The following is a 27,780-nucleotide window of genomic DNA, read 5'->3' as shown; positions in this document are numbered from 1 at the left end:
AGAACTACAAGGGGCTTTAGCAAGACAATTTTGAAAGGGAATGCAAGGATGAGACAAAAAATTGTCTCATTGTAATTTGGGGTGAGCACAGAATTTGTTAGCAGGGAAGCTGGGAGTAAATCAGCCTGACTCTTACAACAAGCTGAAAATTTCCTTCAGCCACTCTGCTTCATCACATACATTGTGTGTGGCACCAAAAACAAATTTGAAAAATGTTTTATAAAACTAAAAATAAATCCTGGGTGCGATTTGCCACGAAAGCCTGCAGCAAGGAGCCAAAGAAAAGCATTTGAAACGCCTGAAATGACTTAAAAATCTCAATTCTACACCTGAAAAATCAGCCAGGAAGAAATCTGGGGGGTTTCAGTCAGTGGAGGATATTCTGCTGATCTCAACACACCCAGGGAGAGGTGGGGACCTGGCAGGGGAGCTCCTTGGGGGGTTGAGACTGAAGGGATGCTCTTCCCAAGGGGTTCAGTCCCTCCTGGCAGCAGGACTGTTTGTGGCTGTTCAGGTCTTCTGAGAATCTCAACACCCACTTCAGAACTGTGGGAAAATTGCCTGGAATTATTGTGGGGTTTCTTGGAAAAAATTCCCCGTTTCCCTGGTGAAGGGCTGATTCTCCCCCCACCTGAGTCACCATTCCAGCAAAATTACCAACACCAGGACAAGGGGAAATGGCTTCAAACTGCAACAGAGGGCAGGGCTGGATGGGATTATGAGAAGGAATTATTTCCTGGGAACAGGGCAGGTCCTGACACAGGTGCCCAGAGAAGCTGTGGCTGCTCCTGGATCCCTGGAAATGCCCAAGGCCAGGTTGGACAGGGCTTGGAGCAGCCTGGGATAGTGGGAGGTGTCCGTGCCATGGCAGGGGATGGAATGAGATGAACTTTGGGGTCCTCCCAACCCAAACCATTCTGGGATTCTGTTATTAATATGTGCCCACACAAAAATCAACAGCTTCTCCATCATGTAATGCCAAAGTTTCACTGGAAATAAAAGGGCTGGAGATCCCTTTTTCATAGGCAGTCATGGCTGTGCTGTGCAGATTGGGTGCAGCAGGGAAAAGCAATAAACCCAGAGCTGAGTAAGGCACAGAAGAGATTTTTCTCTCCTTCTTTGTTTATTTAGCTTGGGGAGGTTAAAGTGGCATGTCTTAATTAGTTTTTATTTTAAGAAAAAGCTTCATTGGTGTTTTTTTAGGCATGGCCAAGGCACAGGAGGGAGCAGATCATGGGGTGGGCTGCAGGGAGGGGTGACAGCATGCACAGATTAATGCAATTTGTATGAGCCAAAGACTTTAACATCTTAATTACTCATCTGAAGGTCTCTGTGATTATGCCAATTGATCAAAACCACCAGGAAAATGCCCTCTCAAGGGATGACATGGAGCAAGGAGGGAATGCTGCATCTTTAAACATGAAGTGACAGCAGCACCTCGGTGAACTGAGTCAGCTCAGCCGATCTGGAGCCCCCCGGGACCCTCTGCTGCTGACAGAGCCTTTTCCTCTGCAAAAATCCCAAACCCCTTCTCTCCCTCTGCTGGGCTCCTCCACACCTTCAGCCTGAGGAGGAGTGGGGGAAAAAAAAGAGCCTTCTGGAGCACCCTTCACTGGAGACACTAAAAATCTGCTCCGATGAGTTTGTGCCACCTGAGAGCTGCTGGGAGCCTTCAGCACCTGCCAGCCCAGGCTGTGCTTGAGCCCTGCTTGAATCCCTGTCCCAAATCACAGATTCCCCATGGATCCACCCCAGGGCAGGAATTCAGGAGCAGCCCTGGCACCCCCAGGGTCAGGGCAGCATCACCGTGGGGGGACGTGGCTCCTTTACAGCCCTGGGTGTGTGAGGGAGCTGGAATTTGCTCAGGGTAGAAGGGGAAATGAATGAAGGTTGGGAATGTTGGTGCTTCAAATGTTTTTGGGAAAAGCCACGTTCGGCTTCCCCTTCATATATGAATTTATGGAAACATAACAAAAAACAAAGTGGGTTTTTTCTCACTCTTTGGGTACTTTCATTCCTACCACCATCATTTCAAAATTCCTTTCACCTTTATTTTTTTTTTCTCAGCATTTTTACTTATAAATTTCTAAAGATTCTTCAGCTCTAGCACAAAAATCCTATTTTTAGCAGGAGAAATCTTCCTCCCCACTGCAACAATTCCTTTTTTTTATTGATGGTAGGCAGAAGTTGTTTTTCCAGCGAGCCAAAACTCCATAATTCACCCACTAATTCTGCTATAAAAGTAGCCCCATCTTCCCAGTGGATTAAGCTCTCTTGCACACCAGACCAGCCAGTCCGGACTGCTGCCAAATGCTATATTTACATTTCCAAACTAAAATCTGTTTCTAATACATTTTTATGGGGAGTTTTGACCCTTTATATTTATTGTTAATGAGCTTTCATCTCTATAATAGCCTTTCATCCCAAAGGATCCTGAAGAGTAATTGTAATAACCTGGCATAGAAAATATACACAGAAATCAATTTACCCAGCACAGAAACGTGGCCACGGCTGGAGGGGCTGGCAGGGAGGGTTTAGCTGGCAGGTTTAGGGTTTAGGGAGGTTTTGCTGCTGCCACCCAGGTGCCAGGGACAGCTCCTGGCCTGGGCTGGCTCTGCCCCAGGTGAGCTGAGCCCTGCAGAGGGTGGAGAAGGAATTTGGTGACTGCAAGGTTTGGGAGTTTGGATTTTGGGGCTCCAAGGCCGTGGGGAGGCACTGACCCAGCAGGGACACGGCACTGATGGAGATCCAGGTCCTGCAGGCACTGGGTGCCACCTCCAGTGCTGCCTTCCTCAGTGCCCTTGAGGCCTGAAGTTTGAGCTGTCAGATTTTCCAGCCTCTGCACTGGTGCAGAACTCTGAACTCCACACAAAGTGTCAGCAGGGTCTCCTCACAGCTCAGGCACACACAACAATCCTTCTCCAGCCCCACAGCAAGGACAGCGCTGCAGCTCCAGGCCCAAAAAGTGCAACCAGCAGCGAATTGAGGAGAGCAGCCTGGGAGGATGGGACTGCATCACCTGCAGCTGGAATTGCACAATTCACCCCAGGGTGGAAATGGACCAGAACTGATCCAAGGGTGAAACTCCTGAGCCAGGGCCCATCCTGGGTGCAGCCAGGGCCGGGCTCTTGTGGTGCCCAAGGTGCATCCTTGGAAGGGCTTTTAATAAATCCCTGCTTTATTCCTTTAACCCTGCCCAGCCCCTGCTCCAGGAGCCTCTCCAGGAATCAGTGTGGGGGGCTGATTCCAGCCACTTGTGCTGGAGAACGCTGTCCTTGCACAGCCTGTGAGGATGGAGGGACAGTGAGCAGCGAGGGACAACGTCACCATCCCTCCCTGATGTCCCTGCACTGGTCATTTGTCCCTGTCATTGTGGGGTCAGTATTTTCTCTGTTTTCAGGTTCCCACTCGTGCTCACCCCGTGGGGCTCACACTCTGTGTCAGGGCTGCTGTTTCTGCCCTGGGTGGAGGCAGCACATGCAGGACCCAGCTCCTGCCCAGCAGTGGGATCGGGATCCCATTGGGGCAGGGCAGGGCACTGGCTGTGCCAGGATGAACTGTGTACCCTGCTGCTAAGAGGCTTTTCCATGTCCTCTCTGCTTTTCCCCACCACCATCTGCCTGCTGCAGGACAAATCCTGCACTAATCCTGCCCAGCCTTCCCCAGCAACAGCGGTTCAGCCACAACAGAGCTGCACTTCCCACCTTCCCCTGCTTCCTGGGGATTATTTTCCACAAGGAATCAACCCACAGCCTCTCAAATGACTTGTCATCCGCCCTCCCTGGTGAAGTAACATTTTAAATCAAAAGGATTTGACCTCTTTTGCCCCTCAAAGGGCACCAGTGGGGGTGAGAAGGGGAACTGAGTGCCAGAGACCCTGACCCTGCTGGGCACTCCTCCCCCAGTGGGATCCCTGCAGTGCCCCTGCCACTGCTGGTGTTTCTAAAACTCAAAGGCCAAAGAGATGGAAGGAAAGAGCCTTTCCTTCCCCCATCTCCTCCTGTAAGTCATTCTCCCTGGCCTATTTTACAGGAACTGAAAATCTATTAGAGGAATGGCTTAATCCAGTTTGACTGTAATAATTAGGGTGCTTTAAAAACCCCTGACTAATCGTATAAAATGTGATTGTAGACAGCTCAGTGCACGACCCTTACACTTATCACTGGAGGTATTATTACAAACCAGAAACAGCTGGCGAGCACGGGGGAGGATAAAGGGAATAAAATATCACATGCAAAGGGACAGGGACTGTTCCTTTGCTGATCCCAGGGCAGCGCCTTGAGCTGTCTCTGGAATCCAAAGCACAAAGTCACCTCCAAGACCCCGGACAGACAGAGCTCAGCTGTTGGTGCCACTGTGCCCTGCCTGCCCTGTGGGCTCCTCTTTTCCTCGCCCTGGCTTTGCAGGCAGTCCAGGAGGATTGGAGTCAGTGCTGGAGTGATTCCCCTCAGGGCACTGCAGATGTTTGGAGAGGCTTTTCCAAAACAAGACAGGCTCCATCAGCCGAGGAGGACACAGTGGTTCAGGGTCATGGGGTTACAGCAGAAAAGCAGCTCCTGCTTCCACACCTTGGCTGGTGCCAATCTCCTTTTCTCTTGCTCTCCATCTTTCTCAAGCTCCAACAACCACGGTTTTTTCCTTTCCTTCTCTTTCTGGGGCTCAGCTGAGTTCCTGCCATGCCATCACCACACTTTTGATGGAGCTGTTTTTTCCCACCTGTTCCCCAGGATTGCTGCCTGGCCAGGATGCCCTGGGCCCTGCTGAGCTCATCCCTGCACTGCCAGCTCTCCTTCCACCCTTCCCACCACTCCAGCAGGACAGACAAACAGCCCAGACACCCATCCCTGCAGGACTGACAACTCTTCCAGGCCCAGGGGCACATGAGGGAATTTGGGGGGGAGTTTAAACCATAAAGGATCATAAAGGACCATAAAGGAGATCACCCAAGGAGATTTCTGCTGCTGCAGGGTAGGGCACAGAGTGGGAAGCTGGAGCTGATGGATTTGGCCATCACAGAAATTTGGGAGAGGCACAGGGAGGCTCTTGTTCCTCAGATCACCCAGGGCTGAGCCTGAGCTCTCACCCAGGCACAGCTCAGGAAAACTCTGCTCTCCAGAGCTCCAGGCTGCACAGAGAGCCCACAGCCCTGATGAGCTCGGGCTGTCACCAACACACTCTTTAATCAGAGCTGAAAACTCATCATCAGCCTTGAAGGAGGCTTTTAAAGACTGAAATAATAAGATGATGCACTACAATTCCAATTTTCTCCCTGTTCCTGTGGTTAAAATATGTGGCTGAATCTTGGAAGCTCGACTGCAGCTCATACAGAAACCGTAATAACAATATTCACAGTGGTGGAACTTGCAGCAGGAGCTGAGTGCTTTGGTTTCTTTTACTTTCCCCAAGTCTTTCTTGGTTTGTTTCTTTTTTTATTCTGCTCTACACAGATTTTGATCTTCCCCTTATTAAATAGGAATGGTTATCCCCACTGACTCACTTATCTAGTAATAGCTAGAACACTTTTAATTCAAGTGATTTGATTCCTGGGTTTTTCTGATTCAAGTAAACACACAGAGTATTACTGGGGAACTGGCAATAGAATTCCATGGTTAAATTATCCTGTGACTCAATCCTGCACAGCACTGGATCCTTTTAATATATTTCACAAGTACTCAGCGCTGACCTCTAACACCAGAGTGGTTTCTCTCCTGTGGTAGCTCAATTTCACAACTCTGAATACACTTTTTTTTTTTTTTTTTTTTTGGAAGGAAAGCTATCCAAAGGTTTTATAAAATGTTCTTTAGCCTTTGGGAATGAGTCAATTTAATGCCAGGCTATCATTCCATTTCAAAGAGCCGAAGGATTTGAGGCAACACAATCTGCTTTCTGAAGCATGTGAGATGAATACAGCTGTGGGTTTGTTACAAATCAAGCTGGAAAAGTTTGGGTACAGAGCTCAACTTTCCCAAAGTTCAGCTGTGGCCCTTGGTTTGTCAGCTGGATTTCCTTTAACCCCCATTCCAATGAATGCTTGCATCAGGAAAAGATGGTGAGGGAGACATTGCTGCCAGGAAAGGTTCCTGTAATCCACTGGTTTTAAAATGGGAAGGAAGTCCATTGGAAGGAATTCTCATTAAAATGGGAATGGAGGTCCACTGTAAAACAGGAGAAGATGAACTGTAGTTTAATTACTATTAATTAAAGCTACAGTTTAATTACTATTTTCCTATTGGAAATGGGTGAGAACACGGGGAATAAAATCCAGGCATTAAAAGGGGAGAATGGGAAGCTCTGGAAATGCCTCCTGAAATCCAGAGTCACCTTGGGGCTGGTGCAAGGTGCAGCCTCTGCCTGGCAGCACCACACAAATCCCACCCAGCACCTCCCAGCCCAGGCCACGAGGTTGCCAAGAAAACCCACGGGAGCCACGCTCAGTCACATCGAACTTTATTTTAATCCCGTCAGAAAAGTTCAAGAATTACACCAAAAAATACTTCAGTCTCTGCTACCTACTGACAAAAAATACACCACAAAATTATAAACTGTTCAGTGGTTTTGCTGGAGTTGGGGCTGTTGGTGGAGGGGGCGGTTTGTACATTTTGAGTGAGAAATGAATTTACAGGTGGAAAGGGAAGGGAGGAGAGGGAGTCAGACGATGGCATTTGGCACTACAGTTTTAGCTACACTATACAGTTATTTATCATGATGCCTGCAGGACTGAGGAGTTCTGCCCTCACACACTGCCCAGGGTCTCTGGCATGGAGGACAAAACTGCCCAATGCGAGGGAAGAAGGGGCCAGTTCCTAATTTCCATCCCAGTCTAGCCAAGAATCTGAAAAAGCAGCTCAGTCCAAGGTGAACCTTGCCCTGCCTGTGCACTCTGCTCCTGCTGCTCAGCTCTCCCTGCTCTTGCAGCTCTGAGAAAAGAGAATCCTTGGGGGTTTTCTAAAATCCCACCAGCCTGCAGTAATCTCATGTGCCATTTGTGGGGACAGGATGTGTTACCCTGGGCAGGACTGGATTAAGCCTGGGGTCTGCTCGGGGTTTGCAAGCAGAGATTTGATTTGTACCTCCCTTCAGTGACCTGGAATGACAGGAAGTGCTGAAGGAGCTGAAGCTGAAGGAGAAAGCAAGACCATCCCATTTCATGGGAAAATTAGGGGCTGAAAAGTTAGAGGCTCAATACTAGCAGCATTTTTGAGATGCTCTTGTGATCATAACGGCATTTCTTTGAGTTTTGGTGACCCTCAGGAGAGAGGACCAAAGGATGAAGCCTCATGGAAATTGCCAAAGCTCATGCAGGGAATATATGCCAGAAGCAGAGTCCTGAACTCCTGACTGAGTCCTGCGCTCAGAAGTTTATTCAGAATTTCCCTCCAGCAGCTTCTGCCTCCTCCCATCCTGCTCCATCTCCAGGCAGCAGCCTGGATTTCAGCCTCAGAGCCTGGCCAGGACCAGCAGCACTCTGGTGGCTCATTAGGAATGCCAGGAACTTTCTGGATTTCCTTGGGGCACCGTGCAGGGTTTGTGTCTGCACATGAGCACGTTTGGGGAAGGAAGGGATGCTTGCATTTCTCTGTCAGTGAATGAACACTGACACTGGATTCAATCTGACAGCAAAACATCTCCCCTTTGGCAAACCAAACAGCACCACAATGTCTTTGTACCACGTTTTCTACCCCTCCTGTGAAAAGATTCCAGCTCTTCCTTTGCTGCATGTGGAGCCAGCACTGACAAAACTTGGTGGGATTCTCTTTGCTGCTTTAATCCTCTCTGGCTGTTTACCTAACTTGCTTTTTTTGTTTTTTAATTTATTTTTCTAACAAATAGTTAAGCAATGATTTAAAAATATTTTTACATCGTTAAGGTACAGTCAACATCAAACATGCCTTTGTACAAGAGCTCGACTCGGTTACAAATCAACGAGAACAACGCACGAAAAGAAATATCCATGAAGCTGATCCTGCACTTGGGTCGGATTCGCTCCTGCCCCGCTGGGAGCAGGGCACGCTCAGCACCGCGGAGCCGTCCCCCCGCTCGTTCCCTTTAGTGACCTTCTGTCTTGGCAGCCTTGTTGTCGTGGCTGGCCGAGCCCGAGGGCAGCCAGGGGGACACGGCCCGGGAGCTGGTCTGCTTGGCCATGCTGTAGTGGCTGATGACGGTGTAGAACCTGCCCCGCGAGTTGGAATCCTGTGCAGAGTAGTAGGCGTCCAGCGAGGCGGGGATGCAGCGCTTGTGCTGGGAGGGAAAGCGAGAGAAGCAGAGTGAGGCCATGGCCTTTCACAGGCTCCTGTTTGTGCTCACGGTGCCCTGGGAACGCACCGAGCCCGGCCTGGCTTCCAAACCTGTTGCTATTGGCAACCCCGATGGCAGCGGAGCTCGGAGCCGGGATCTCAGGGACCAGGGTTCACTGCTGGGCTGGCTGAGCAGTGAAAGATCCGCAGGGCCCAGGCCAGAATGGATCCCCAGACAGGCAGGGGACAGGCAGAGACAGCAGAAGCTGCTTTGAGCTGCTCTGTTCAAGAGTGTCATCCTGACCTGTGGGATGAGCAGCTGCTTGGGGATGGCAGGAGGCACAGCCCAACGAGTCAGCTCTTTTCACTACTCCAGCTTTGGGTTTGATTCTGCAATTCATGACTCTATGAAAGGACCTCAAAGCTCATCCCATCCCACCCCCTGCCATGGGCAGGGACACCTTCCACTGTCCCAGGCTGCTCCCAGCCCTGTCCAACCTGGCCTTGGGCACTTCCAGGGATCCAGGGGCAGCCACAGCTTCTCTGGGCACCTGTGCCAGGGCCTGCCCACCCTCACAGGGAAGGATTTCTTCCCAATATCCAACTAAACCTTCCCTCTGTCACTTTGAAGCCATTCCCCCCTGTCCTGGCACTCCAGGCCCTTGGAAAGAGTCCCTCTCCATCTTTCTTGTAGCTCCTTCAGGTACTGGAGGCCACAGGTAGTTCACCCCAAAGCCTTTTCTTTTCCAGTCTACACAATCCCAATTCTCCCTTTTTATATAAACTAAAAGAATAATTCACAATTATTAATACACCAACATCTTACTCTATTTTCCAGCTCACATATTTCCCTGTGAACAGACTCCTGTGAATTAATGAGTTTATTCACAGTCAGAAGTGAGTAAATTATTTTGAAAAATATATTTTTTTTTATCTCAGCAGACCAGGCAAACAGTTCTGTGAACATTCAATATAAAATCACTGGGTTTTAGCAATTGTTACATGATTTTGTTCTTGACAGAGGCTTAAGAGCATCTAGAAATGAACTACTTGGGCAAATGTGGATTTCTTTCACAAAGGACAGAGTGTCAGCACTGCAGCAGTTTGCTTTGCATTAATTGTATGCCAGTAAACATCAGTTACTTGGGAGTGTGGGAAGCAAGCAGGATCCCAGCTGCAATAAATCCATTCACAAATATGAGGGATTGTTGCTGAACATCTGTCTGTAGTGTTCACCAAATGCTAATCCCAACAATTACACTGTAACAGTAGCTGATGGAGTCAGATGAACGTCCACATTTCCCAGAACACTTTTTCCATTTCAACACATTCCTGCCAAATGTTGTTTAGCCTGGTCAGAAAAAAAAAAAATGCAGCCTGGGCTATAAGCATGCAGGCAATTAGAGCCTGTCATTAGCTCAGGCAATTCATCCTTCTGAAGTTCCTTACCTTATAAACAAATCCATCTGGGCAACTGTGGTCATAAGTGAAGGCTTTGTACACCACAAGGAACACTATGCAGGCAAGGAATGCAAGAGCCAGGCTTATGAGGATGGTGACCTAGAAAAGAGGGATAATGTTACTGTACATATGTTAAAATGGCATATGAGCAACCTCATAATTAAATGACTTATAGGAACAGACATTCTAACAGACTGCAGCCTTCACTCCACCGTGCAGTACTTAACTAAGCATGGTAATTGACTGAATGCTGGATCCAATATCCTGGATTCCCACATCATTCCCATCCCCCCCCAGACTTTTAACATTCCTATGTTTAACCCCTTGCAAATGTATGGATTTTGCTGTAGTATTTGGTGTTGCTCTAAGCTCTGGCCCAGCAGGACCCAGCAGCAGCCAGAACCCAGATCCCAGGTCTGACCTGTGTGGATAAAGTGCCCTCTGACCACAGCAGATCCCACTTTTCTGTGGCACAGGCAGGTGAGCAGGGAGGAGCAATGAGGTCTTTGTAGCTCACATCCCTTTGTGCCTCCTGGGCACTTCCACCAGGATAAACTGTGCCCTGCAGGAGAAAGGGAATCCCTCTGCATTTCTCCAAGCTGTAAAAGGACAATATCCCAACTACTGACAAAATCCCACAGCATGTCCAAGAGCAGGTGCTGCTGCTGGAGGTACCAGACACAATTCCCTCTTTGGGGCTCAAATATTCCCCCTCTCATCATTGCCCAGCACATGTTTTGTTTCTTTGCTGGAGCTCCCTTCTCTCCAGCTTTTCCAGGTCCCTCCTAAATAGTTCATCCAACATTTTCTGTCCCTATTCCATGACCGCACTGAGGCTCTGATCACTGATTTTTGCTGAGCTGTCTGTTCCTCAGGGACTGAGCTGTGAAACACTCCCATCCTCCCCTTTCCCAAAGCTTTCTTGGTCCCATAATTCCATAAATGAAGCATAAATGGCTCTGGATTCCAAGTGCCTAAATTAGAGCCGGCTGCACCAGGATTTTGCAGGATCTAAGCATCCTGTGTATCTAGAGAAGATTTAACTTGCAGGAGAGGTGGTGGTAGAAACCTGGAGCAGAGGGGACAGGCTTGTCAGGAACAGCAGCTAATAAACAGCAAGATGGTTATAGCTCAGATTTAATCAATATCATCTTATTTTTACTATAATAATATGATGTAATATTAGTAATAGCATATCAGTAAATATTATTAATTGCTTAATATTGGTTCACATTGAAATCTGCTGATTCTCTCCTTCAATCATTCCAGGAGCTGCAATTCTGGGACCAGTGGGATTTGCAATCCTGCAGGGACTCAAGGGGCCACAGGAATTGCTGGCAGGGCAGGAAAAGCCTTCCCAGCAATCCCCCAGAAAGATGAAGTGCCTGGTGAGGGTGTTCCTACACAGCACAGCTGGGATTACTCCTGGAAGATCCAGAGCTGAAAGTAAATTTGTATCCTTGGTGTCCAATCTTACCCATCACATCCAAAACTCAGGGAAGAGAGAGCTGTGGAGACTCTTATCTAGCAGGAGAGACTCCTAAATTCATTGTTAAATCAGAATATTTTAGAATAAAGGGTAAAAAGGTGAGACTGAGGCTAAAAGGCTTTGCCAAGGACGTTCCTGCTTGGATTAACCTCTCCTTGGGGCCTCATCTGCTGCAGAATGGGTCAATTAAGCCAAAGGCAGCAACAGAGGGAGCAGCATTTACTGCTGGATCTAGGAAAACATTGTTAGGGAGTCCTGAAGTGCTGGAGAGGGATCAGGCACAACAGGAGTGCAGTTGTATGAACTGCACCAGTCTGACCAAGAGAATTTGGGATCCAGCTCCTCTCAGTGCCCAGAGGGGTGAACAGAAGTATTTCAGAGCAGCCCTTGGGTTCCCAGCCTGGGGGAGTCTGTCTCTTTTCATGGTGATAAAGCTCAGCTGGATTCAGGGGAGATGTAAATGGAATTTGACATGATTTCTGTCCCCAAAAGAAGTTGTATTACACATGAAAAAAAACCACAAAACATTAAATCCCCTTAAAATAGTAAAAAAGAGAGATTTCCTGGATTAAATACACTCTACTTTTTCCAACAGGAGACCTGGGGAAAACAGATCCCTCCCCATAAAGAAATCCCGATGATAGGTCAGTGTGGAGGAACATTTTCCCCTGTAGAACACATGTCCATCAACTCCTCCTCATTTAGAAGAGGAGCCTGCTAGGCCTGGTACTTGCTCTAATTCCAGTGTAGGTACTAAACCCACGATGACAATGACACAAGAGTCCTTTGAGGTTAATTTGAAGGCACTAGGGCAGGATGTACATCTTGTTCTACCAAAGCCAATGCTGAGGGGCAGACCTGGCTGGAAATTCAGAAATAAGAAATGCTCAGCTCTCCAGTTTGGCTACTCTGCCGCAAATTAAATGTGCAATGAGAAAAGAAATGTTGCTTGAAACTCAGCCTTCAGAGGAAGAGAGAACTGAGCTGTCTGGAGTGAGAATAAATGGCTCTTCTGCTAAATCCCACGTGCATGCACAGCCTATGGAAAGAACCACCAGAACTGCAATTTGAGGGGTTCTTTCCTCTTGTCCGCCCACTGAGTCCCTAAAAATAACAAATTCCTCTCTGCTCTGGCCAAGTGCTGACACCCATTTGATTATGGCCCAGGAGCAGGTCCCCGTGCTGAGCTCTCCCCTCCCTCCCAGTGGAACATTTAACTGAACATGTAACCGAACATTTTCACTCTCCTGCCTCTCCTGCGCTCGCAGAATTGCTGTGACAATATTACACCTGCTGATAAATGGTGGAAAATTGCTCCGGATGAAATGTCATGGAAGATGTTAAAACCCAAAGGAAAGGGAAGAAAAATCCACCCCCGGATATTATTCTGCCATGCCAGAGCTAAGATCCACCTCTCCAGCTATTTTGGAGCATACAAAGCTTCATTAACATTCAAACGCTAAAGAATCACAGAGCTGCAATACCTAATAAACCTCCACTTTTTTTTTTATGATTAACATGAACCTTGGCAGTCTCTAAGCAATATAAACACTCACAGAGGGGAAATAAAATTTAGTGAGCAGATAAAACCTAAAAGTGCTGCAGGCATGAATCTGTCACATGTGACTGCTCGAGTGGGTGAAAGAAGGGAGGGATTTGGGTTCTGCCCTCTCCTCAAAATCTCACATGATTCCCAAAGGTTCCCTTAAGAGAGAACAGAGAAGAGAGAACATCATTACCACACCAGAACACTCCCCCCATCCTCCAAAAAATGTGGGAAGAGGCCCTGAACATCTGTGAAGGATGATGTCAAGCTTCCATCAACAGCAGCACACTTGGGGTGGTTCCCCCCTTTTCCACAGATAAAGAACATTTTTTGCATTTTCACACAGCACAGATGAATGAAAGGATCCATCCTCACCAGGCAGCAGGACATCAGGTGCCAGCAGGTTTTGTGCCAGGCAGAGGATGTCTAATTGCTGTGGTGTTCCAGCTAACCTGGCTTTCATGCAGCCCATGGAAGCATCCTCCCTGCTCTCTTTGATTTCATCAGCTGCCCAGGATCTCCTTTTTCATCAAAAATTCCCTTTTTCCCTCTCTCACTCCAGTACAAAGCCTTATTTAAAAGGCAGCCAGAGAACAATGGCACATCCAAACAGCAGGGCATTTATTTAACAGCTTTTTCCATTGCAATGTTTTTTCAGTTTTATTTCTTATTCATATAATATATAACATGGAATGGCTTGGCTTGGAAGGGACCTCAAAGATTCCTTTGGGCAGGGACACCTTCCACTATCCCAGGATGCTCCAAGCCCTGTCCAAGCTGGCCTTGGGCACTTCCAGGGATCCAGGGAAGGATTTCTTCCCAACATCCAACATAAATTTCCTCTCTTTCAGCATGGCTGGCACTTCTTAGATATCAGGCATGATTTTATTTGTAGACTTGGTAAATCAGTGTTTAACTCTGGACATTTTCCTCCCTGCTTATATATACTTAAACCAGGAGCAGAGGCAAGAAGATGCCAACCAAGAAAAGCTTTGCTGCCCACAGGAAAAGCAGCCAGGCCCAGAGAAAAGATAAAGATCATTTATCACAGAAAAATCCCTACAAAATTCTGCACCATTTTCCAACTCTCTGCAGCTGTAATGTGGATTGGGGACCTCAGAAGCCTCTGCTGCCTATTTTTGTTCTTGCACTCTTCTCAGCCTCTTCACAAAATTCCAGTTTATCAGGAAAGAATCCCACTGCTGCTGCCATGTCTGCTTCTACAAGATACCTTCAGTGTTGCTGGGTATTGGGATATTTTGTGACCCTTTAATAGGCAATTCAGCTGAAGAAGTTCTCTGGGCTTTAATTTTTCTCTTTGTAGAAGAAAAAGGCAAAGAACAAGGCAAAATTTGTTATGAACAAAACTGGCAGAAATTCTGTCAAGGTTATTTCAGAGAGGAGCTTAAGAGTTGTGCTTGGAGAGGCAGAAAAGCTTTTCCTATACTTTATGGCAATTCCATTACACCTGAAAACCCATTAATCCCTGACAACCCAGTTAACTTGCAGAAAAAAAATCACAAAATCATCTAAGGGCATCCAAATACATCCATGCACTCCTGAATCCATTATAAGGATTTCTGCTTGACAATGAAAAATTCAGGAGGGCAATTTTTTCCCCTTCATCCTGTAACTTCTTCTGGCTGATAATGAGATGGAAGATTGACACCATCAGATTTCCACTTGGAAGGTGCACTTAAAGGATCAGGAACTCCTGGATTCAGCCATCCTGGTGGCCTCTGTGTATTCCAGGATGGAATCAAAGCACAAACCACCCAAATCCAGGTTGTTTTTTACAAGAAGACTGGGTGTGCTGGCAGGGAGGGAGCCACAGGCTGGCAGGACACTGAGATGGATTAAGCAGGAGATGAGATAACCCCCAAACACAGCCCAGGAAGAGCTGCCCCACTCTTCAAACTCTGTCAAAGAACTGTTGTGATGCCTTGCCCAGCACCCAGATCTACCCTGGCAGTGAAAATGATCTGACTGCACTTCTTCAAAAATGTCATTTCACTCCCCACTGTTAAAAATATTTCTGTAATAAGTTGCTGATTTTGCTGATCTTCTGGCAACAGCTTCGCCTCCGAAATTTTGAAAGGCTAACTGCAAAAAAAAAGTGACACAATTGGGTCTTCAGATTTGCTTAGTACTGCTCAAGAAGATGTAGGATTTGTTCTTTATTATTACAGAACAGCTTTATTCCAGATGGTGTCCAGCAGCATTGTTTAGGAGATGCTTTGTAAGAGGAAAATGTCCTTAGTCATGTCTCTACATTTTCAGGGTTATGGGAAAATACTCCTTAGTGCTGCGAGGTTTCTTAATGAAGTTTTAGGGTAGATGGGATTTTTTTGTCCTTTAACTTACAATTCATAATCATAACCAATATTAATAACCATAACCATAACCATAAACCAATTTGGCTCCAGTTCTCATAAGGACAGATGAGGAGGATGGGATCATCCTGGGGGCCAGAAACTTCTCCCATCTGCTCCTGGGCTGATCCCCCAGCGTGGGCAGCAGGGAAGGGGTTGGGATTGTGTCCCTGTGCCCTGCTCAGGTGAGACCTCACCTGCAGAGCTGCCCCAGCCTGGGGCCAGCACAGGGAGCACCTGGAGCTGCTGCAGAGCCCAGAGGAGGCTCCAGGATGAGCAGAGGGATGGAGCAGCTCTGCTGGGAGGAAAGGCTGGCAGAGCTGGGATTGTTCAGCCAGGACAGGAGAAGCTTTGAGGTGACACAATTGTGGCCTCACAGGGCCTGATAGAGCTGCAGGAAGATGGAGAGAGACTTTACAAGAGCCTGGAGTGACAGGACAAGGGGGAATGGTTTCACACTGACAGAGAGTAGGGTTAGATGGGACATTAGGAAAAAATATTTCCTGTGAGGGTGGGCAGGCCCTGGCACAGGTGCCCAGAGCAGCTGTGGCTGCCCCTGGATCTCTGGCAGTGTCCCAAGGCCAGGCTGGACAGGGCTGGGAGCAGCCTGGGATAGTGGAAGGTGCCCCTGCCATGGCAGGGTGCTGCACTGGATGATCTTTAAGGTCCCTTCCAAGCCAAACCATTCTGGAATTCTCTGCTCCACTATTCCATAGGTTCCTTTCAGCTCACACAGCCCAGCAATCAAAGCCCAAAACACAGAGAGGCTCATTTATCCAAGTACCCCAAAGCCTCAGAAGAATCCACTTGAAACAGCACTGGCTGTCTCTGAGCCAATTTCCCATCCCAGCCACGTCCCCCTGGGCTCTACCCATCTCTGCACACCCCAGCCCACTGTGACAGCACCAGAGAACCTCTCCAAGTTTGCAAATTTTAAAAAAGAAACATCATCCCCAGCAATTCCTCTGCTCTGCGCCTCCTAAAGCTGCGAGAGCAGCACGAGTGTGGAAGGAGCACACCATGTCTCTAAGCAATTTGTCAAATAATTAAATTATGCACACAATAACTAGCTGGCTCAATTATATTAGCCAGTCTCCATCATGTAATATAATTTCTAGTGGCTGTTTAGGCACTAATAGCCTCAGATCTTTTTAACAGTGTCTGGTGCCAGCTGTGGGCTGCGTGACATCTCCCTGTGCCAAGTCAAACCCCTTGGATGGAAAATTCATGGCTCCATTTCCAAGCCCCCGTTCCTTATGGAAGTTCTAAATGCCATTTTAAATAAGGCTGCTTCACCAATGAATTATAGAGGGTTTTCCCCTCCTCCTATAAGAATATTTTCTTTCTTTTTCAACTGTCACCCACTAGAGCTAGGTGATTTTTCAGGTCCCTCCCAGCCCAGGCCATTCAATGATTCTGTCTGTTACCTCCAAAAGTAATGGAGCAGACCCCCAAATTAAACAATTTGGGGTGACTCAAGAACTGCTCAGAAAGGAGCTTTCCTTCCTAAAGCCACATCCTGAGAACACCTGGCAGCCCATTTCAGGAGCTGAGCAGTGCTGGAAGAGGCTTCCTTCCAGATCCTTAATTTGAGGTGTTTTTTCAATTAGTGGGACTGCAGCAGACAGAAACATCCTCTCCAAGCCTTCCTGACGTGCAGCCCTTCCCCACTGCCCTGGCAGAGCCTCGGCTGTGACATTTCCTCCGGTCACTCCACGTGGGACATGGCAATGGATGCCTCAGCTCATCACAGGCCCTTTTTAAATGCATTAACAGGAACACAAGATAAATCAAGTCATCAATAAACTGTCTCCTTGCCTGCCCTTTGCCTGCGAAGACTCAACCTCTGCACAGTCTCATGAATGTAAAATCGTCCCCTCTCTCCTCCCTGATGTTGGGATTTGGTGCAGGGACAGCTTTGGGAGCCCTGAGCAGGAATGGATTCAGGGATTTGCTCATGGCAACACACCTGGAGCTGCAGGTTGTGTTCCCTGCTCTGCTACTGCCTTTTCCTGACACCTGACATCCCTCCAAAGCCAGCTACAGAGCTCACTCCCCACTCAGACAACCCCAGCTAGAGTCACCAAGAGCTGCAAACATCTAAATTCCCCAAATCTTGTTTTTTTCTGAGGCAAAGACCACCACCGTGCCACAGCCTGGCTCTAGGGAAAAGCTGAGGTGCATTTACTTTGTGAAATTACCTTCTTCCAAAGGTCAGGCTTGCATGAATCAAAACACCTCTGTTCAGTGCATTCTTGTGCCTGAAGAAAAAATCACTTGGAAGTTTGTTCCTTCAAGAAGGGCAACAAATTCACCTGTATTTCAGCATTTATGTCTCCCATCATGAATCAGAAATAATATTTCTGCATTCATGGTCCAGTACACCCATTTCTCCTTAAAAACTTATTATGTGGGTGCTTTATAGGAGAACAAAGTGAGGACTTGGTGAGCAAAGTGTCCCCTGGGTAACTTAAGAATTAAAAGCCTTTCCATTTTGAATTAGAAAGATGAAGCCTTATTGCTGCAAATGACTTACAAGAGCTACTCTTTTAAAAGCAAACAACAGAAATGAATAATCGAGGTGATTATGCTGCCTGCAAAGGCACGAGGCCAGTTCCATTAGCTGTGGATCCGACCCAACAGGCTTTAATACATCTGCAAGTACCAACAAGAGGCAGCTCAGCTCTGCTGAACATTCAATCACAGCCTGTGCTGCTTTAGCAGGAGTGAAACATTGCATGGAGAAATTTGTGTGAGTGAAGCTTTGCACTTCCTTGATTATTATTATTATTTTTTGAGCATTCAGTGGTCTGGCTACAAGACTCCAAATGCACTTCCCAACAGGCAATAAACTTTGCTTTGGTTTCACTCAGCTGAAAAGTCTTTCCTGTTCCTCCATCCTGCTGGGTCTCTTTTGCTACAGTGGTCACACCACCATTAAATCTCTTTCATTTCACCTCAAATGCTGACAGGAAAATTTCCCAACACTCAGATTTCCTGTGGTGTGGCAAAGTGCAGTGTTAGAGACAGAGCTGCAGTGTAAGAAACCCTCCAGGCCCAATGGGAACTGCAATTACATCCTGTAATTAGCACCAGGAGTATCTCCATGTGGTCGCTTATGGAAATTTTTTCAAGCATTTTGCTCCAAAGCCAAGGGTCAGTTGAGGTTTCTGCTCTGTAAATTTTCTTCCTTCAATATATCCTGGTTTGAAGGATAAACTTTCAGCAGGTGTACCCCACAAAAATTTAGGCATCTGAGTGTTCTCTTTGTCTTCTACTTTTAGAGATTTTCTGCTTAACAATTCACTTTTTTCATCTCTCCAAAAATCAATTAAGTAGGAAAAAACCCAAAGCAAAACTGAACAAATGTCTTCAGCTGATTGCTCTGTTAGTGCTCAGAGATGGCAAAAATAAAATAGACTTGAGAGGCTTTTCCTGACTTTGTAAAAGAGTATCTATGTGTGTAAAACTAACATAAAGCAAGAATGCACTGTAAGGAATGGTCCATTTCCTATTAAAAAAAAACCTATTTGGGGTTTTTTTTCTTTGCTTTGTTTGGTGGTCCCTAAGCCAGTAGAGAGCATTCTAGTTAAATCAAAACAGATTTTTCTTTTGTGTTTTAGACATAGACATGACATTTTTGGGCCCCTGCCTGTACAAAAAAAAATCAGGAATTAGCTGGGAGTTCTTCACAAAACCCCCAGACTCCCACCCAGACAGGGGATACATTGCAGGGTTTCTAGAAGTACCTGGGGCTGTGATCAGACAGATCTGCTCCCTGGCAGCTGAGCCACAAATCCCTGCTCAGTTCAATCTCCCAGCTCCTGATTGTCACTGATGATCACAAACGGCTCCATCAATCTGCCTCCTGCAGCCTGGGAGAGCCACTGGGACAGATGTGACCTGTCCTCTTCTCAGAAATCCTCACAAGAAGGATTTCTGAGCTCAAGCAGAGAGATGAAGAGCACCATTTCTCACCTGCTTGCATGCACACCGCCAGTGAGAGCCTGAAGCCGAGTTTGCATCAAGGCCAGGCAGGGCTGGGCAGTGGATTTTTGGGAAAAGAGAACCTGTGACCTTCTGCACTGCACTGGAAAATATTCAGCATCCAAAGAGGCGGCTTTGGCTCCACACTCAAATCATCCACCGCAGTCTGGAGAACACTTGGGTGCAGTGAGAGCTGCCTGACACCCCTGCAGGAACTTGCCCATCACATCCACAGGGAAAGGAGATTGCCAGGTGACAGCTGGGAACTCCAAAAGGAGGGATATTCCTCCAAACGAGTCCCTGGGGACTGAAATCAAGCCTTTCCCACTGACACCTCTCCAAGCCCTGGCTGAGTGCAAGGTTCCAGAGAAAACCCCCGTTCCAGCCCCAGTGCCTGCCACATTTCTGCTTTTCCTCTGCTTTGTCCCTTTTCTCCTGGATCCTGAAACAGCGTCTGAGCCCCAGCAGCAATTCCCAGCAGAGGGAGAAATCCCTGAGTAGAGCCCCGGAGCAGGGCTCCCATTAGTCAGGGTAATGGGATCCTCCAGCGGCCACTCCACATCCCGATATCCATGGGATGTGGCAGTTGCCATGGTGACGCTGGTACCGATAGGATTAAAAAGCACAGGAGTCCTTTCACCAGGAGTTATTCCTGCCCCCTGGGAACTCAACAATTAAAGGAGACTTGAAAATTTATTTACCTGTGAATGGGTACAATGAAAAGCTTTCCTGGGATTTCTTTGCAGGTTAGAGGAAGAACTATCAGCATAAAGCAACAGCCTACAGGAGAAAGGGGAACATCCCTTTTGTTTGGAGAAGTGTGCAGGATCCATGGCATGGATGGGAAGTTTGGGAAGAGGGAGCAGGAATGGCACAACTGGGGCTCCAAGTGTGCAGCAAAGTGTGAATTCCCTGGGGATTTGATGGCTCACCTTCCAGGGGGGGAACCAGGGGAGCATCTTCCATTTAGCAAAGCTGTTACCAACAGGAAATTATTCCCTGGCCCAGAACAATCTTTCTTAATTGGCAGGCAAGCATTTCAGATATTGACTTAGTTTTGATCATGAACAATTCTTGCATCACAGTCTCTTTGGGAGGGTGTGGCTGGAGTCAAAGCGATTTTGTTCTAAATCTCTCACATTTAGTCAGAGGAAAATCATTGTTCCAGTATGAGCATTTCAACAACAGAAGCATTTGAATGGGTTCCACTACATTTTAAGGACCTGATGAAAAGTGTGGGCAATAATTACATCCACTGATACCTGAATCTGAGTGTGTCAGAGCAGTTTCAGGGTGGAGGGAGGAGAGGGGTGATCAAGGATAAGAAATAATTGTCATTGCACACTCAACAGGGACAGATGACACAGCCGGTGACTCTGAAAATGCATCTTGCCAAATTGCAGCAAGAAGAATGAAGTTCCCAGTCTTCATCAATACTTGCAGATGATTTCTCCAGGTAGATAAACTGCTTGCAAAAAACATCTTCCATATCTCAGCTTCTCCCCCATACACCCACTCCCAACTTGTTCTCTTAAAGACAAGTACTGAGTTTAATTATTCCAACTCTGAAAACATAAATTTTTTAAAGAAACTGATCCATGAAAAGGAAAGAACTGTAGAAGACTTGAGAGGACAGATAACTATGGGAGGTAATTATTCCCCATAATAGTCAATAAATCATTACCTTCCTGAAAATAATTAATAGTTCCATGGCAGTGGTGAGAAAGGGCTCAGACTGGTCTAACAAAGAGACCAGTTTGTGTAAAACCAGGAAGGGACCTGCACTTACAGGTGTCCACCCAATGCTCTGTAAGCCTACACAGAAAGGCCACTCCAGCACCTCTTCTGGTGCTATCTAAATAAATCAGTGCTGCTGGATGGTTTCTGTGCTGTCTGGACTGGTTGGAACAGAAAAAGAGTCACTGGAAACCCTGTTCTCCAGAAGTAACAGTTTGGTGAGGAATCTGCTTCAAAAGCAAAAGGGGTTCAATCTCTTTTCAGTACTGATAGAAATCAGGGCAGAATGGTTACTCACATAGGAGAGGTTGTTCTTAAAAGCAGTAGATGGGGTATCACTGGTGAGGAGGAGCAGGAAGCCTCAGAGCTGTCACCCACACAGGAATCAGAGACACTTTTACAAACCCTCTCCAAGGCACCTCAGTGCTGTCACGGGATGGCAAAACCCAGGAAAAGGAGCTCCCTTCAAACAGCAAACAGCAGCCACCCTTCCCCCTCAGCCTGGGAAACCTCAGCTCACAGAGCTACTGCAAAACAAGATCTCTGCAGCTCAAGAACTTCCTAGAGGAACCAAAAGCAGAAGCAGTCTGGAGAAGGCAAGGTTTATAAATCACTGCCTGTCAGCTTAGAAAAATGTTCTCTTTGCTTCTCTGTGGAGGAGTAAAATGAGAAAAGAAATTTCTTTTCTGTATGGATGGCTCAACCATAAGGTTATTTTAACATCATTTTCCTGTAACCCATCTACACACAACTATTTAAACAGTTTTATAAAGGATGTATGGGCTGACTCATGCAGCTGAAGAATCAGCCTAATTGGTCAAACTTCCAGGACACTGTGTGCTGAGCTGGAGAGAATCATAATCTCATCTATTAGGGGATGTGACAAGAGGCAGGAGCTATCTCAGGTTCCTGGAAGAGCTGGTGTGAAATAAGAACCGTTGCCTAGGGACAGTCTCTTCTTTATGATAATTAAAAAGCTCAGATCTGGGCTGTTCTGGATGGATGAAAAATATGCAAGCATAAGCTCAAATTCTGGCCTGGGCTTGTTCATGTGAGAAAGTTGTCTAATAATTCATTAGTTTCTTCAATAAAATATACCCAAAAGGCAGGAAAAAGGGCATCTGTGGACTTGGCTGGCAGGTTCATGGGGTCTCAAAATTTTTTCCAGACATCCTGATCTTCTGTAGCACAAAATCACAGAATCAAAGTCTCTTTTTGCAGGCAGCCAGGCCCAGGACAGGAGGAAATGGCCTCAGGCTGGGCCAGGGGAGGCTCAGGGTGGACAGCAGCAGGAATTTCCCCATGGAAAGGGAGCTCAGGCACTGGAAGTGCCCAGGGAGGGTTGGATCCCATCCCTGGAGGTGTTCAGGGAAGGGCTGGACACTCAGTGCTCTGGGCTGGGGACAAGGTGGGGATTGGTCATGGCTTGGACTCAATGGTCTTGGAGGGCTTTTCCACCCTCAAAAAGGCAAAAGGGAATATGATGATCACAATTATATCATCCTTTTTTAAGCTTTTAAAAATGTAGCCAAACTGAGATCATAAAAGTTAAGTATTTACTGTGATTTCCTCTTACAAAAAACAAATGTAAGATGATTTCATCAGTACCAGATAATAGGGTAGCTTGTAACCAGAGGGCAGGGTTTTTAATAACTTCACTAAAAACATGCACTGGGACAAAAATGCGGTGCAATAAAAAGTACAAAAGGTAATAAATATTAGCTATTATCTCAGCTCATTTTGTCAGGAAATAATACTACAAATTTAATGGGATACATGGAAGCCTTATGAAAAGCAGGCAGGGAGAGGCTTAAGAGTCTTATCCAGTATTAGAGCAGAGGCTGCCTGATGAATAAGTTGACATTGAAGAGCAGAGAATGAAAATCATATGGATTTTAGGGAAAGGAAATAGCTCAAAAATGAAACTGTGATGCTGCCAGGCTCTGTAGGAAGAGGCCCAGCTCCCACCTCTGCCAGGGCTCCCAGCTGGAGCTGTGAGAGTGATGGCAAAACTGCACCAAAAGCAGCATGGGAAGAGGAAAAAGTGCATGGAAGGAGAGGTTTGAATGCAACAGCAAACTGGGAATTTGAACAGGAAAAACAAGATATTGAGTAGGAGTAGACTAAATAGAGTTTATCCATGAGCTGTATATTAACTCGGTGTGTACAGAGGAGATGTTCTTGAGCACTTTTTTAAATAACAAAGCCAGATCCTACCGTGGTTTTACTCTGCCTCTCACACCCTCCAGGTCTGCAGGATGGAGTGTTAAATATCCAGTGAGGCAGCAGCATTTACAACACCAACAAGGCCATTTACTGCGGGTTACAGCCAACACATCAGTCCAGGACACTCGAAATTTATTGTTGGTTCTCAGGCACATCGTGTCTGGTTCTGATTTGTGTGTGACACTGGAAATGTCTGCTGTGGCTTCCAAGACTGGGGTTTAATTCACTTTGGTACAACATAGTTACCACTGGTGGTAAATAGTTACTACACACAATAAGCTCAGGGAAGAATTCAGTAAATATCAACAGCAGGTAAGAAATTTTAGATCCAACTGTGATGTCCACTGGAAAAGAAAAAAACAACAACCCAAGAACCATAAATATTTATTCCCACAACTCCTAAGAATAAATTATGCTTTGGAAGGAGCAGGAATGTCACCAGGCACTGCCCACTTTCTCTGTTTTCTACTCAAAATTATTGGTATTTCCTCTGACTTTGAAAATGAGCAATCAGATCTCACATTTCTATCACTGCCATGCTCTGTGGTTTAGAAAAAGCACCAGGTCTTCCCAGTGAAAAGGGAGGAAAAACTGGCAGCTACACATTTGGAGTCTAATTTTAGGAGGAACTGAGCCATTCTAATGTGCTGCAGTCAACAGGAACCGACAGCACTCAATAATTCATGAGTTTCTTTCCATGTTTGAGTAGAGCCTGTTGAAAATTTCCCAACAAAACATCTTCCATCAGAAAATTCCATTCCTGTGAAGCAAAACTGCTTAAAGAACAGGATATGCTTGGATAGTCCTCTAATATATTTTTTCTATGCATTTTGAAGTAGTTTTTAATCTGTAGTAATATAATAATTATAAAACAGTATTTTAAATATGAAAAGGGTTGTCTAGCTATGAGACAAAAGGAATTTTAAAAGGCTAAGCAAAATGTTTCATTCAATCTTCACCAGGATTTTTAAAAATTCTTTTTAAACACCGGTGTTTGAGAAGAAAGAGGATTCAAACTTGGTTTCTTTTCAGTTTGGGCTGGAATATATTTTCATTATTTTCTTGGGAAAGAAAAGCATTTTCTACTTGAGATGTAGCTAAGAAGGTATTCTCATTCCTGTCCTAAAAAAAAATCTTTACACTTTTGCAGATAAACCTCTCTTTGACCCTGGTGATGAGTGAAGTGTTAAATTTGTTATGTCTTTCTTGTCACTTTGATTCAGCTATTTTAAAATGAATGGCATTTGCATCAGAAGGCAGCAGAACATCCATTTCTTACCTTTAGTCTTTCTGTTACCCCATCAGTGAAACTGACTGTGAATTCAGCAATTTTGGGCACTCTGAGTTTTCCTTTGTTCTTCTGGTCAGGCTGATATTCTGTTCTTGTTTTCACAATTACCTGGAAAATAACAACACTTTTAAGGCTTCTGCCCACAGCAGAGATTTTTGGGTTGTTATCAAAGCTTTTCTATATAAACCATCCCTGGACCTACACAAGCACCATAAATGAACAAAACCCATCACCCCCTCAGGAACAAGAGAGGCAGATAAATCGGCAGATACACAGAACTAGGACAGAGAGCTTATCACACTGAGCATTAAAATAGCTGACAGCAAAATGTTTGACACCCACTTTTGTTTAGGAGCATTTAATTTTTATATCATGCTCAACAGGCAGAAGAATAGCCCATCCTAAAGAGCCTCACTAATTAAAAGCTCTGTCCAAACAAGTTCTGCTGAAGCCAATTTAAATTTAGGCCATTTGGTATCTCATTCATTCAGGCTCCAGATCATCAATATTTATTTTGTATTATCACCTTGGCTTTTCCCCTAAGATTTGTGTCTGATTAATCCAGGTCCTACTGATCTTATAAAACGAGGTGATTTACATCAGTGCAGAAGACCCTTCCACTTTCTGGCTCCCCATTCTGAGCTGCAGCCTGGTGGAAATGAAAAACTCCAGGAGTGGAGGCTGCTCCAGATGAGAGTGACAAGAGTGATCCTAAAGCTCTTAGTTAGAAACAAAACGGTGGTGAAGGATTGGAACAGATTAAGTGATGCACAAGGTTGAGTTCCCAGCTAATCAAGGACTTATTTCTAAATGAAGACAGCAAAGTCTGCTTTGGACCAAAGAGAACCCCAGGTATTTAATCCTCCTGCATTTAATGCATGTGGAAATCAGAGCAAGAGAAAAGCAGTGAGGAGTCATAAGCCAATTTTCTGGATTCAAATGCAAATCATTAAAGACTGATGAATATTTACATCCTCCAGCAAATCCCTCTCAATAGTATTTATTACAGGAGCATTTGCAATATTAATACTTGGCGAGAAGAAGGGACAAAAAGCCACTCCAAATACATTTCTATGAGCAGTTGGGAGCTCAGGATTTGTGATGCCACAACACAGAAGATGGGAAATGATCCACGGGCAGAAGCTTGACTGGGCAGGTTTGGGCTGAATCCTGACCCTGCTCTGGACCCACTGGTGAATCAAACCCCATTTTTCCCACTCTGCCCTGCACATTGTGGGCAAAATAAATCAATTCTCCCTCTGCAGCCAAGGGCAAAGTGGCCCAGGTCAGCTCTGAGCTCCAAACAAGCAATAACCTCATTTTCTCCCTCAAAAGGAGGCAAAGGCACCCAGCCTCGTGCAGCTGGCCAGCCTTCAGTCTTCTCCCTGGCCTTTTGTAAACCCAGTACAGTAAATTATAGAGCATCAGCCAGCAGCACCTGCCAGCCAGTGTTTAGAAATTGCTCTCTTTCTGTTTTCAGACAATATCCAATTATCCCAAATTCATGCTTCCTGCTTGATATAAATCTTAGCTGGAGACAATTTTTTTTTTAATTTTTATGAGAGCTTTTCCACAAACTGCAATACTGGGTCTTAATGAAAGACCATGAAGGCAGAATATACGAAAAAAAATCAAATTAAAAACTTTCATTGTTTCCAGCTATAATTTAATTTTCTTCATCATCAACACCAATTTTGTTATGGTTATTTTTTAACTGTTCCATTGCACCACTAAGCAGGAAAGTTTGAATCATGCTGTCTGCAGGGATACAGAGCCTGAAAATAAACCCACACAACCCTTCCTTCACCAGGCATCAGATTCAGGTCCAGCAGCAATTCTATCACATCTGGGAATAAATAATCAAGCTTAGGCCCCAGCCAGATGAGAAGGTACTTGAAACACAATTTGCTGACTGTGCCAGCAGTGAAATGAGTGTGCACAGAGCCAGAGTCACCCTGGGCAGCGTTTTGCAGAGGTATCAAAAAGCTTTGGTAGAGGAGGGAAGAAGCACCTTTGCTAAAGGGCTTGTAGCATGACAAAAGTCCAAAACCTGCTCTCCAGAAGTGTCTTTGTCAGACACCTGCTGGAGTCACTCAGCAGAAGAAAGACAAGGCGGGCAGTGAAATCTCCTCTTTAGAGGAGAGCACAGAAATCAAATGACAAGGGTCAGACTGAAAACCTGCAGTGGGGGGGACCATTCAGTATCGTGGCAGCAACGATAAAAATGCAATTTTGCTGAGGGCATGGGGTGTACATTGAGAAGAACAGAGCTCCTTCTTGCTAAGTCCCCCACAGGCTAAATAAATCAGCCTGAGCATGGATCCCACTCATGCAGAGTTAAAAGTGCAAATTTAGAAAAGGAATAATCAATCTTCTAAAGAAACCTTTCTGCATTTTTAGCTTCCCCCCTCCTTTTTTTTTTACTTTTTCTGTTTTCACTTTCCAGCTTTCTGATTTGAATTGGGTGGGAAAGATTTGCTTTCCCCCATTCCCTGCCATCACTCCTTTTTCACCTTCTTTTTCCATTTTGTCAGTGAGAAAAAACTAGAAAAAAAAACGAAAAAAAAGAAAAAAAAACTTAAAAATTCCTGGCAGTGAAGTCTTCCAGAAATTCTACCCAAATTGCTGTCGAACATGGAGTAATAAAAGGCTCCTGAGTCGGCAGTCGGGGCAATGATCAGCGCTCGTTTATCAGCGGCTGCCCCCGAGCAGTTGCAGGCAGCCCAGATCCCACTGTTCCCATGCAAACAAGGAACATCCATCTCACACCAGGACAGCTTTCCTGGGAGAGCTGCTGCACTTTATTACAACCCACAGCAACAGAACCATCCCCATCCCCTCTCCCCGCCTGTTCTGCAGCGCTGCTGGCTTGGGAATTGTTCCGGATTGAAATCAGGGAAAGGGAGGGGAAAATTGGGGTCCTGGGGAGGCTGCAATGCCAAGGAAACTGAAGGGAAAGAAATGTCATCTCCTCCTTCCCTCCTCTGGGATGCTGGCACGATGGAGAAGAGCTGCTCTAAGGGGGAACTTCCAGATGGATTTAGCTCTGGGAATCTCCCTGCAGATTATCTTGCTCCAGTGATCTGTTGTTAAAGTTTTCACACCATTTCCCAGAGATACACCACCTTAAAGTTGCAGGAACGGAGCTGCTCGTTGCATATGCACTAAAGGGGACACCAATAAATGACCTGGGACTTTCTTCATTTTACATCCAAAATAAAGCTGTTCTTTGGAAGTTGCTTCCTAGATGGGGTTTGCAGAGTGATTGTGAGAATATGAGAGGAGGAAAAAAGGCTTCCATGGACCAGCAAAAAGTCACATTTAGTTATGGGAACCCCCACTGCAGTCCTTGCAGCTTCCTCCTTAACCAGGTTTGTTTAGAATTTGAGCTAATTAACCACCAATTCAGCAAAGCACTTAAGCATGCAAGTAGTCCT

The 27,780-nt window shown here is 46.0% G+C and overlaps 1 protein-coding gene across 1 annotated transcript in view; it reads right to left on the bottom strand.

The window, feature by feature from the left end:
* Positions 1-6,431: 6,431 nt before the first annotated feature.
* NSG2 (neuronal vesicle trafficking associated 2) overlaps positions 6,432-27,780 on the bottom strand; it is a 30,600-nt gene continuing 9,251 nt past the window's right edge. The window contains exons 3-5 of the mRNA XM_023935807.2: positions 24,332-24,451; positions 9,684-9,794; positions 6,432-8,238 (exon numbers count right to left, since the gene is read on the bottom strand). Coding sequence (XP_023791575.1) covers positions 8,047-8,238; positions 9,684-9,794; positions 24,332-24,451 — 423 coding nt within the window. The 3' untranslated portion in view covers positions 6,432-8,046. The remainder of the gene's footprint in view (positions 8,239-9,683; positions 9,795-24,331; positions 24,452-27,780) is intronic.

The sequence above is a fragment of the Cyanistes caeruleus genome, chromosome 15 (genome assembly GCF_971803275.1).
Source record: "Cyanistes caeruleus chromosome 15, bCyaCae1.hap1.1, whole genome shotgun sequence".
NCBI lineage: Eukaryota > Metazoa > Chordata > Aves > Passeriformes > Paridae > Cyanistes > Cyanistes caeruleus.
Note: the sequence above shows the minus strand (reverse complement) of the source record. Positions and strands in the feature narration are given on the sequence as shown.